At 37.5% G+C, this 12,239-nt stretch overlaps 1 protein-coding gene across 3 annotated transcripts in view; it reads left to right on the top strand.

Annotated features, from left to right (window-relative positions):
- LOC111515852 (ATP-dependent translocase ABCB1) overlaps positions 1 to 12,239 on the top strand; it is a 58,788-nt gene that overhangs the window by 5,851 nt on the left and 40,698 nt on the right. The window contains exon 1 of one of the 3 annotated variants that reach the window (XM_074182688.1): positions 9,222 to 9,408. The exons of the other annotated variants lie outside the window; for them this stretch is intronic. Within the exon in view, the coding sequence (XP_074038789.1) occupies positions 9,353 to 9,408 (56 nt within the window). The 5' untranslated portion in view covers positions 9,222 to 9,352. Of the gene's footprint in view, positions 1 to 9,221; positions 9,409 to 12,239 lie in introns of those variants that run through there. 3 annotated transcript variants of the gene reach the window in all.

Genomic DNA, 12,239 nt, shown 5'->3' with positions numbered 1-12,239 from the left:
AAAGGCCCTTGTTGGTTCCAAGAACTTTGCTGCTCCAGGCCCAGATGGGCTGAACACTTAATTATTGGTGGAAAAAACTACCAAGTACCCACCGCCATCTGGCCAGAGTTTTCAACTCATGACTGGATGGAGAGCAGCCGATTCCGGATTGGTTTGTCGAGGGGCAGACCGTTCTTATCCCCAAAAGCGGAGATTTGTCGATTCCTAAGAATTACAGACTTGAATTCGTGTTATAAGTTGTTTACAAGCATCTTATACACACGAATACTCACTGCAGTTGACCGAGTGTTCGAACGGATATATGAGCAGAGAGGGTCGAAGAGAGGAGTCGCTGGATGTAAAGAGAACCTGCTCATCGATAGATGTGTAACGCAGGACTCGATACAATATAAGCGTAACCTCTCTATGGCCTGGATCGATTACCGTAAGGCATTTGATACAATTTTGCATGAGCTCATCTTGCATTTGCTCAGATGCCTTGCGGTACCCGACAACATAGTGAGATGCATTGAACAACTGATACCACTTTGGCGAACTCGCTTCACCATAACATCTGGTCAAGCAAGAGTTCAAACAGGGTGGGTCACTTTCAGAAGAGGTATATTTTAGGGTGATTCCCTCAGCCCCCTTCTATTCTGCATCTCACTATTGCCATTATCCGTTGCGCTCAGAAATACTCGAGGGTATAACTGTGGCACCCCCGGAAACCGGAGGCACAAGGTCACCCATCTGTTTTATATGGATGATCTTAAACTTTATGCCTCTGGAGAGAAGGATCTCCATCAGTCCTTGAGGGTGGTGGAAGAGTACACGCATGCTATCCTTCGGGATAGACAAATGTGCAATGGTTCATCTCAAAAGAGGACGATGCGGGGACTACGGAGAGGATGTGCAGCTCGTAGATGGAAGCATCCTACACCATCTGGATGCCGGAGAGACGTATACTTACCTCGGGGTGGAACAACGCCACTCACAAGAGGTAACTGCAGTCAAAAACTCTCTCCGTGGCAAGTATCAGCACAAACTTCGACAGATCTGGTCATCGGAACTGTTGGGGAAGAACAAAGTTGCTCCAACAAATATGCTTGCCGTTCCAATCTTACTCTACTCGTTTGGAGTAGTGAAGTGGACTCGGGAGGAGCTGTATCAACTCGACGTAAGGACCCGAAAAATGATGCATCTCTATAGGAGTTTGCATCCCAAATCGTCCGTTCCACGGTTGTACTTCCCCCGACAACAGGAAGGCCGTGGACTTTTGAGTTTGGGGTGTCTACATGACAGAATGGTACTGGATACATCCTGTAAAGTCGTCAGAAGTTCGGATCCCCTTCTCTGCATGGTCCGTGACCATGAGAGAGCAGGAATTGGAGCTTTTCTCCTTAGGGCAGCAGCCCGAGCAGCTGATGAACTCGGTATAGTTTTCGACTCTGAACGAGGTGACTACAACTCTGTCACCGAGTTGGAACCCGTTCAGCAAAAAGCTCAGATAAAAGCCGCAGAGATCACCTTACTTCTGCGGAGACACAAGGATAAGCCAATGCATGGGGTTTTCTTCAATAACATTTGAGACCTTGGCTTATCAAAGCGCCTGACGTTCGCTTTTCTCAGGTCGGGTGGGCTGAAGTCGAAAACTGAGGGATTCATCATGGCTTGCCAGGATGGTGTCTTCGAAATCTTAGTCTACCGCAGTCGCGTGATGGGTATAGAGGTACCTGACACAAGGTGCAGGGCCTGCCGCGAGGCGCCCGAGACCCTAATGCACTTGCTATCAGCATATCCAGCATATGCGGTCTCGGCATATATCCATCGACATAACGCGGCCCTAAGAGTGCTATATTACCATCTACGGCACTCTTACGGTATTGACGAGACATCGGTGTTGCCCTACGCTCCGGGGGATATTGAATCAGTTGTGGGGAACGAGAAGTGCCGAATTTATTGGAACTATTCGTTGGCTCATACAAGCTAATACGCCTGATGTAGTCCTTCTCGACCACCAGACCAAAACGATATTTGTCGTGGAGTTTTCAGCTCCTGGCGAAACGAATATCATCAGAAAAGAGGAGGAAAAACGGATAAAATATCGAGATTTTCTCTTCGAACTCCGCAGACTCTATCCAGATCACTCTGTCAAGATGGTCGTTTTGATTATTGGAGTCCTTGGTGGAATGATGTCTTCTCTACTCTCGTATCTCAAAATCATACCGGCTTGCCGCACTAAGGCAGAAATCTTAGCCGCACAGATGCAGAAGGCTGTCATTCTTGGCTCACTGCGTTTGCTCAGGGCACATGATTCTCGGACCCAATGATCACTTACCCCACGGTGTGGGGAGTGGTCATTGGTTGATTATGCTGGCGCGCCCTCACGAATGTATCGGGGCTTCGGGGGATAGGGCCTGACCAGCGCACACGACGGTGATAAAAAACAAAAAATAATGAGCTTTATTCATTGACATATATTGTTTATAAAGAAGAAGTAAATAAAAAAATCAATGAGAAGGCGAAGTTCAACCGAAGCTGTTTTACAACTCAACCTAGGGGATAGCATGTATTATATAGAAATATAAAAATAATTACCTAATATACATTGGTAAGTGAGTAGTTCATGAATCTTTGTGAAACTAAGAAAAAAACAAAGGTTATAAATTTCAAAGTCAATATTGCGAATATATTTAGCTTAAATAAGTTAGAATATATAGCAAAACATACACAAAAGTGAAACAAAAGGAAAACCATATGAGCAAGGCACAACGATTATGTCCATAATCGTTGAGCAAGGCATAATATGAATATATTATCTATCCGATAACGTTCGTTATCACCAGAAATCACGGGTGTCACATTGAGTTTACTGACAACTCCAAATGCGAGAAATGTCTCCCAAATACCCACGAAAACTTCTCTCTTGCGGTTGCGCTATGCACGACTACATCGATAAGGCCAGCAGTGCTGTGCCTCAACCAAAGGTACCGGTACCCAAGGCATATTGTCACATCTGCCCCCATTTAAAAGGTCCAAGACTGTCGTTTTTCAAATCACTGCTCGAGGACACAGGAAGAATACATTTTTTAGGTATCAAATATCATCTTTAGATGAAGGATATGAGCAAAGCCCATCGTTATGATTCTCTGTTATCTGCTAAGCTGGAGGCGATCCAAAAGGACTCTCTGGGCCGTTTCTTTCTTCGAGAGGGGCTGTTATTCATCCAGAATCAGGAAAGTAATTTTTTATGCCCTCCTTTGGCCAAGCTAACTGACTTCGTCAATTATTATCATGAATATCATGTTCATTTTGGAGTTTACAAAACTTGGTGCTTTTTGAAAGCAAACTTTTGGTTAGCCAACCTTCATGCTCACGTTAAACGTATTATAAAAGCCTGCGAAGTATGCCAAAAAGCCAGATTTCAGTATTGCCCAGACCCGCTTTAGAGGCGGTATTTTCGGAAAAGCCAAATGACTTTATTTCGGTCAACCTTTTCGCTCCTCTCCCAAAATCCAGAGGTGGTGTGACTTTCGTCTTTGTTATTGTTGACGTATTCTCTAAGCTGGTGACTCTTCAGTGATTGAAATGGGCTACAACGACTAGCATGTTGAATCGGCTAACCCTGCACTATTTTGTACAGATGGGAAAACAGTCTCGAATTTTGAGTGACCATGGAACACTCGGAGAATTTTTGACAGGTGAACAGATACTCTCATGTTGAATTATTCTTTGCCAGGGAAATTTTGCAGAAACGGGCAGAAAGACGTGCAGCTTGTTTTACTTCGAGGCCTTATCTGCTTCTTAAGGCTAACCCAATTTTGTCCGCGGTCCTTCAGGAGACCAAAAAGCTCATGTTGCAATTTGAGGGACCCTTCAAAATCAAGAAGGTTTTGAGTTCTAAGACATACGTACTAGTTCATTGCGACTCTGAGGTGGAAAGAGGCAAATTTCATATTTGTCACTCGAAATGTATTCTTCCTGGGGGGCAGAAGTGACAATATTCCTTGAGTACCGGTACCTTTGGTTAAGGCATATTTTCACAACGGACTGGTTCAAGTTTGACAATACTAGTGTCACTAAGTGTTCTGGCGATGTATTGAATTTATTGGAACCTCTGGAGACACCCTGCATTTTGTTTTATGGAAGAGAGGACATTGGCAGGTCAAGATCTTCAGATGATGTGGTGCTGCAGGTTTTTCCAGGTTTTTCTGTAGCTGAAAAAGCAAATGCACTACTAGAATCAAGAAAGTCGCCCCGGAGCTCCAATTATTTTTTGCTGTTGTTTTATAATTTCAAGATTTGGTTTTTCTGTGATGAATGATGTTTTGGAATAAATAATTAATCTACGGTGAAGTAAATAAGTGAAAAATCCATATTTTGTGATTTTTCAAAGCACTTGATTACGTTGATTACGTAATACTTTAGATTTAGAGGCCCTACTTATCAGTGATTTCAATCCTATTGATTAATCAGGAATCAAATTGTGTGTGAGGACTACAGAGTCTTTCAATTTGAAAATTATTCGTTATGATGTTCTCCAGGGGTTCGTTGTAGGTTCAATTTTCTTTTTATTGAAAGTGATTGGATATCCATATATCAGGTAGATTCACATTATTTGTCGATGATACTACCATCATCTGGCAGAGTGGTGGACCGTGAGTTTCGAAGTGTAATGTACTTTTTTAATATTCAAGAGTTAATCTGATTACCTTTGGACAGTCACTTGATGATTCAAATAGCAGACAATCAAAATGGTAACTACAAAGTATTCACACCTGCCATATGATTAGGACTGACTGTACAGAGACAGTAAGCCAAAATCCATATTTCACCATTGGGAAAAAATCACACCTGGAAATAACTACCGGCAGAGGGAATTTTTGCCTTCTGGAATTGCAGCAGACTTTGAGATTTTGATTCATGCGTTCTAATTCTTTATTGATGTCTCGCGTTACATTCTTTTTTCTGTAAGCTCATTTCCTGTTGATAAGAGCTTGCTTCACGGAAACATGTACATAATTGATTTCGATCTGTTGCAAGATGTGTCTAAACAATTTATTGATTCAATAACAACTGAGCAATCAATTCCTGCGAGTTAACTTTTTGATTATTGTTTTGTGATATCAGTAGTATGATGAATGACGATTGGAAACTATTGTTATCCTAATTGAAAAAGCAAAGTTTCACGCAAATACGTCACACTATTGGACTGAAGTGGATATTTTCCATTGAGTGTTAATCATTTCAATTTAGTTTGATCATGATGGATGATGACTGATAAACAAATTGGAAAAGAAGAGATGAGCACTACTTAACTCAATACTCGTTGGGAAAGTTTTTGAATGATTTGAGGGTGCTCACTTCCTTGCTGATGATTCAGAACTGACAAGTATGAACGCCACCTTTTTCAATTTCAGAAAAAGTGTTGATCCAGTCGGTCGGTAGCCGGGTGGTTCGACGTGGATGCTTTGTTCACTCGTTAGTCCTTAGCTCGCACAAGTTTCGACTTCTGAAGGATACTGACGCGTTGATAAACGACTCCGAACTGATTGCATCTGCGAATAAGACATTTTTAGCCGTGAATACAGAAACTCGGTTGCAATCTTTTTGCCGCGATTGATGAAAACGCGAATAAGGAAACCGTGATGTGTGTTTTGAAAAAATGTTTAAAATATGTTTTTTCCGTTAACCAGCTATCGCACCCCTACGAACAATATAGAACGCGATGGAAGACATACAGAAATGTAGTGTATTTAATGTCTTAATGTTTTTTAGGTATAGGTACATGTTTATTTTCAGTTCCTTTCAATTAAGATTAAATTCCACTGTATTTTTTGTTAAAAAAACAATAAACACTCTATAGTCTATTTCAAAAGAGTGTAGAGTAATAAATCATGAAGTGTCATAAAATTTGCCTGAATTTCGTTGTCGTCCATGGGCGTAGGCAAATCTTAGGATTATTAAACTTAATAATTAAAGTAAATTAAAAATTACAGACATAGATAATAATAAAAGGGCATTTTTGGGAAGTAATTTGGTCTAAAACTAAGTACCTACATGTATTTAGGTAAGTAAAATTTCTTAAAAAAAGATTAAGATTAATTTTAGTGGTTCTTGTAAACTTATTTAATATGCAATTTGGGTTCATATACTTGAGCATGATTTCTCAAAAAAGGGTTAACACTTAGTTCCGAGGTGCCATGTCATTATAATAATCCCTTTTTGACCCTGCCCACCAATCATGCAATACCTATTAAACCCAGGTAATTAAGAAAAAGGGTTTAAATATATTGTAATGGTGTCTTAAACATTCGAGTTATAATAGTAATTGTTACTACACCAATTAAACGTACAGTGATATTGTGATATAGAAATAGTGAAAAAGTTATAAAATGGGGACATTTACTCCAAAGAAAAGAAGTGTAAAAAATTCTCCGTTATCTGTTTGCGAAAAAGTTATAATTTTAAATGTATATGATTGCATAAAACACGATCACCCTAGTTTGTCTGTGCAAGAAAGTGTTGAGCGATGTGCCCGAATGACTGGAATTGGACAGTCCACGATTTTTAAATTATTGCGAGAAAGAAAGATATCAGGCCAGGTAAGTCCATGCAAGAGAAAATCAGGAAGACCAATAAAAATCTTAGATGAAGACACCAAATGTGACATTCGAAGAAAAGTTCATTCGTTTTATTTTAAAAAGGAAATACCCACTCTTGAAAAAATATTTATCGAGATAAGCCAAGATAACGATATTCCTTTGATATCCAGAAAACTTTTATGGAAAACTTTAAAAAGTATGAATTTTGCCTGGGAAAAGCACAATCGAAAGGCACTATTACTGGAAAGTGATGAAATCGTTTGCTGGAGACGAAAATATTTGACAACTATAAAGCAGTACCGCAGAGAGCAAAAGAAAATTTTTTATCTTGATGAGACGTGGATAAACGAAGGTTATATAGTCAAAAAAATGTGGCAAGATAAAAATATAACAAGTTCTCGCCAAGCTTTCATAGAAGGCCTTTCGACGGGTATTAAAGTGCCTTCGGGAAAAGGGAAGAGGCTTATAATTGCTCACATTGGAAGCGAAGACGGATTTTTAAAAGAAGGTTTGTTAAGCTTTGAGTCGTGCCGGACGGGAGATTATCATGAGGACATGAATTCGGATGTCTTCGAAGACTACTTCGGGGAAATGTTAAAATTTCTTTCAGCTGATTCGGTCGTGGTTATGGATAATGCAAGCTACCATTCAAGGCGCTTAGAGAAGGTACCAACTTCAGCTTGGAGAAAGCAAGAAATTATTAACTGGCTGTCAAATAAAGGTATTCAGGTTGAAGCGAATTCAGTAAAGAAGGAACTACTAGCCATAGTAAAACAACATAAATCTCGCTTCATGAAATATGCCGTAGAAGATGTAGCAGAAAAGTATAAAGTAACTGTGCTGCGCCTACCGCCATATCATTGCGAATTAAATCCTATAGAACTTATATGGGCACAAGTTAAAGGATATGTTGCAAGGCACAATACCACATTTAAAATGAAAGATGTCAAGGTATTGTTTGATCAAGCCATTATGGAAATCACATCAAAAAACTGGCAAAAAGCAATCTAGCATGTTTTAAAAGAGGAAGATAAAATGTGGGAACTGGACAACTTGGTCGATCAGGTGGTTGACCCTATAATTATAACACCAGGGGATGATGACAGTTCTTCGGATGAAGACTATACTGATGTAGAATAATTTAATTGAATTGTAAATATACTGTAGCGGGATAAGCAATCTGGACAGAGACCAGTGTATCAGTGACAGTGACACTTTTGCTTAGGTTAGGGTTTAGAATTAAGGGTAGTCTGAATAATTATTTTCTCGGAAGGTTCTCGAAAATTGTACCTAGTAATCTCTAGAACATTCAATTAGGGTATAAATAGAGTGTTGTTAAACGTTGAGGGAAGTTCACAGTTTTAGTATTGTTCAAGTGTCAAATTGTAATAACGTATCCAGTAAAGTTCTTGTCGTTTTTGTGAATAAATTGATTTAAAGTCCCCACAAGTGTTTCAATACGTAAAGTTCGTTCGTGTGTGTTTGTGAGTATTTCCCGATTTCGGTTCGTATATATTTTATTGTTACATTTTATATTTTTTTAATAACACTGTTCTGCTGTATTAAATTTTTATTTCCTTTAATATAATTTTTATGAATGCATATTCTTTTGGCAATTATCCCACTAGCGCGCCTCTGGCTCAGTATTTATCCGTCGATAACAATGGACAAATCCCTTAAAACAGGGTGATACCTACCTGCTCTTTATGAAACGACATAATTTTGCAATGCGGACTAGGGAAGTGACAGAATTTATTGACGGATCACCCTGTAGCGCTTTTGAATACTTAATGAGATTTTATTACTCTACACTCTTTTGAAATAGACTATAAGATATTGTTTCCTAATGTTCCGTTTTGTTCTAATTCATATTGTGAGGCCATTTGCTCATTAAAAAACTCAAGTACTGTATAGTTTTGAAAGCCCCGTTGAAACTAGATGAACTTTGCATCAAGTTTGACAACTTTTATTTTTCAAAATTTGTTTTTATCATCAAAGAGGCTCTTAAAATATTACTATATTACAAAGAAAGAAATTCGGTGACGAGTTAAGTTAAAATAAATGATTTAGTACAGGTGTGCTTGAATTTTGATAAGTAGAAAAAGCAGGAGTGCGGAAAAATAGTGAAAATATTAAATAGTGGATATAAAATTACAAAAGAAAATATTTTTATTCTTTGATATTTTTGGATATTTTGAAGAATAATGTCATTTTTCGATGTTTCTTTTTTTAAATGTCAATTTTGACAGGTTAAGGAAATAACGTGACCTAATTTGTAGACGCCATTTGACATCATTTTTCAAGCAAAATCTATTGCCAAAATCAAATTTCACATAAAACGATAAATAAAAAAGTTTCCCATTTGATGCGGACTTTATCGGTGACACTGTAGATACTTTCACGGGAAGTGATTTTTCATATTCATTCTCTTGAATCAATCTTGAATTGACCCTGTGCCTTGATTAATTAATTTCAGGACACTCTGTGCATTCAATAACTGTTTATTATTTTGCTACTTATTAAGATGGGTTGATTGGTCAACACTTTATTATTTTGAATCAATTTGACATTGGGATGAAATTTATCAAAAAGTAATGGATTTAATGAAGTTTCATTTATTTATAATTGTTTCAATATACACAGATCAGTTGAAACAAATTGTTACTGAAACCTAGACAATTGTAGTGAGCTAGTTGGTATTTTCAGTTCGTAGTGAATTATATCTAAGTGTGTATTGATATAAAAAATCATGAATAGTTAAATTCAAAATGAGGGAGAGGAAAATTGAAAACGACGAAATCAAAAACGAAAAAGATGACCAATTGTGAGTATCCAAAGTATTGCATCAAATGGGCATTTTTACGTTTATTTGAAAGTGATTGACAAGGTTTCTAGATTAATGTTACAAATTCGTATGAAAAGGTGTCAACAGCTTCGAAATTTATGTAAGAACAAATCAAATAAAAATGAATGAAAAATTATTGAAAATGCTGAATATAACCAGACAAAAATATTGTCGAGAGAGAAAAAATTAGTGGAAATGAATAAGTAATGAGTATAAAAAATAAAAAATTGTATGAACGCCATTTTGAAAAAGAATATTATCACCTGAAATGAAAATGAATCAGTTAAACAATCTGTTGCTTGTCAATTCTATACAAACGATGGAAATGGAAGGAAAAATATGGTGAAATAGCTGAAATTCATGATAGAGAAATGATAAAGTGTAACCCTCTTCCTGGACAATGGATTTCAAACTTCCGTTGTCCAAATTTTTCATCCATCGAACCCCTTGAACATCAATCCTTGAACACACTGTATGTCCCCTATTAGTGACTTTCATGAATTTATCAGCAATGAAACCTCACATCGGTAATGCCAACCTGTTTTTTTGAAAAGATAATTTCACTTATACTTCCCCTTTTTTTTTTGATTGTCAGAGTTTATCCAATTCTAAATATCTGGATTTTTTTGGGTGACTGCTATATGTTTTCGAAACTTATGTAGCGTGTGGCAACAAAACCAAAACAAATCGAATAATTTTAAGACAAATTTGTTGGAAAAAAAATGCAAAAACGGGTCGATTTTTCATTTGAGGCAAACATGTTTCTCAATTTCACTAGTTCGGACTTCCATTGTCTACTATATAAAATGATTTGAAATCCCTGAAACAACTGAAAAAGAAGAATTGAAAATAAATAGCTGAAAATAAAAATTATATTAACCAAATCAAACCTGAAATGAAATAATAGTGAAATGAAATACAAGTAGAACAATTGAATAAATGAAAATGAAGAAATGAAAAAAGAAAATAAAAATGAAAAGTGGAGAGATTCCAAGTCACGTTAGTTCAGACGTTTCGATTGTTAGTATCTACAATCGTCTTCGGGTGATGACTGGACTGATTCCTCCGAGAGATGACTATTTATAGGTCGTTCGAGTACTTTCACTTATCCCCGCTTTCCATTTTCCGCTTCACTGGTTCCGTGGAAGATGACCGTTTTGGCGGGAGTTGGCCATTTTTCGCTTGATGATGGGTTTCCATATGTTGCGTATTTCTACGCTGGCTTGGCTGAATACGTTGGACAACATGTATGCGGCTTCTTTGAATTTTCTCTAAAACCAATGTTCCTCTCTGTGCAAGATCTCAGCTTGGGACCACTCGATGTTGTGTTGATGGGTCCAAACATGATCTGATATTCCTGATTTGCTGGTTTCCTCTCGCTGTGCGTGTTTCTTGTGCTCGGCAATGCTATCATTCAATTCATTGAATTCAATGAATTGAATGAGAGGGTGCCCGGTATCTCGAAGGTTCCGTAGAGACAGCTGATAGTCTCAGTGTCATTCATCATTTCGGCACGGATACACAAACCTTAGGATTAAACCATCGTTGGGAAGCCACTCAGTTGGGGAATAACAGAACCCCAAGTGATTCCGTCATTCCCGTATCCAGCGGGGCTATGTGAAAGCAGGCATCTGATGGCCGGTTTGATTAACCCCCACATCCCAAGCCAATGCACTCGCCAAAAACAGGCAGTGAAAGATGAAAAAGGACAGCCAATCCACCGGGAAAGAACTAAGTGTGACAAATGGTGAAAAAAAGAAATTCATCGTTGTGACTCACTGCGTAACTTTTCATTATGGCGTCCTCTTGTGGGAAAAACATTGTCAGCAAGTAACTCCAGTAATGCTTCAAAATGTGAGACGTTTCGAGACCATCTTATACTCATGTATGACAGTCAATAGAGATCAGTTTGAGCATTTATTGTGAATCCAATGTTAATTTTTTCAGTTTTTGTTATCTTTTTGACTTGATCACATTATCTTTCAAATGAACTATCAAATTTTCAACTATGGAACACTTTTCTTCGCTAGAGGACGCCAAAGTGAAAAGTTACGAAGTGATTAGTTTCATAGATGAATTCCCTATAAAATTATATTTTGAAAGTGTCAAACTTGGTAATTTCACTATTTAAATTTTAGGTTGAGAAGGTATGACAGTTAAGGTTATGATAGAAAGTTGAGTTGAATTTGAAGTTGACCTGTTTATGCATTTTTTCTTAACGAATTTGTCATTTTGGTGCCTTACACTATTTATTTTACCTCTTACTTTTTGTTTCTCCAGTTCATTTGACGATTTTAACGTGGGTTTTAATCTCGCCATGAAGGTTGTTTCAGTTTATGAAAGTTGTTTCAACTTTCCACGCTTTTGATGAAATCATAATAGTGATATAATACCATTTGATAAACAATTCACAATTGATGTATTCAATGATTCGATCTAGAGCCATTGCTCCTAAAGGCCCTGGTTTTGAGTGGGAAGATTTAGAACAACAGTATATTAACTTCATGATATTGACTTCAATTTGAAATTGAATGAAATACAGGCCATTTTTTTAGAGCTGATCCTCACTACTGTTATGTTGAAAACGGTAAGACATACAAGTTTTCTGTTTTGGGGATCTAGAATAATCTCTTTCCAGATGGAGAATATTAGTAGCTGTTTTTGAAACATTCACCAAAAACGAGAATTGCCGAATTTTGCTTTATGGCTCTACCGTCTTATTTTCAATGATATAAAGAAAGCATGGAAACTTTTAATACTGTTTCATTATCGTTATAATTTGATGTAACCCAATTTGCAATGTGACGTTC

This window comes from Leptinotarsa decemlineata, unplaced genomic scaffold (genome assembly GCF_025532065.1).
Source record: "Leptinotarsa decemlineata unplaced genomic scaffold, Ldec_3_MD MMD2_tig00026328_RagTag_RagTag, whole genome shotgun sequence".
NCBI lineage: Eukaryota > Metazoa > Arthropoda > Insecta > Coleoptera > Chrysomelidae > Leptinotarsa > Leptinotarsa decemlineata.
This window is presented reverse-complemented; position numbering and strand designations above follow the sequence as displayed.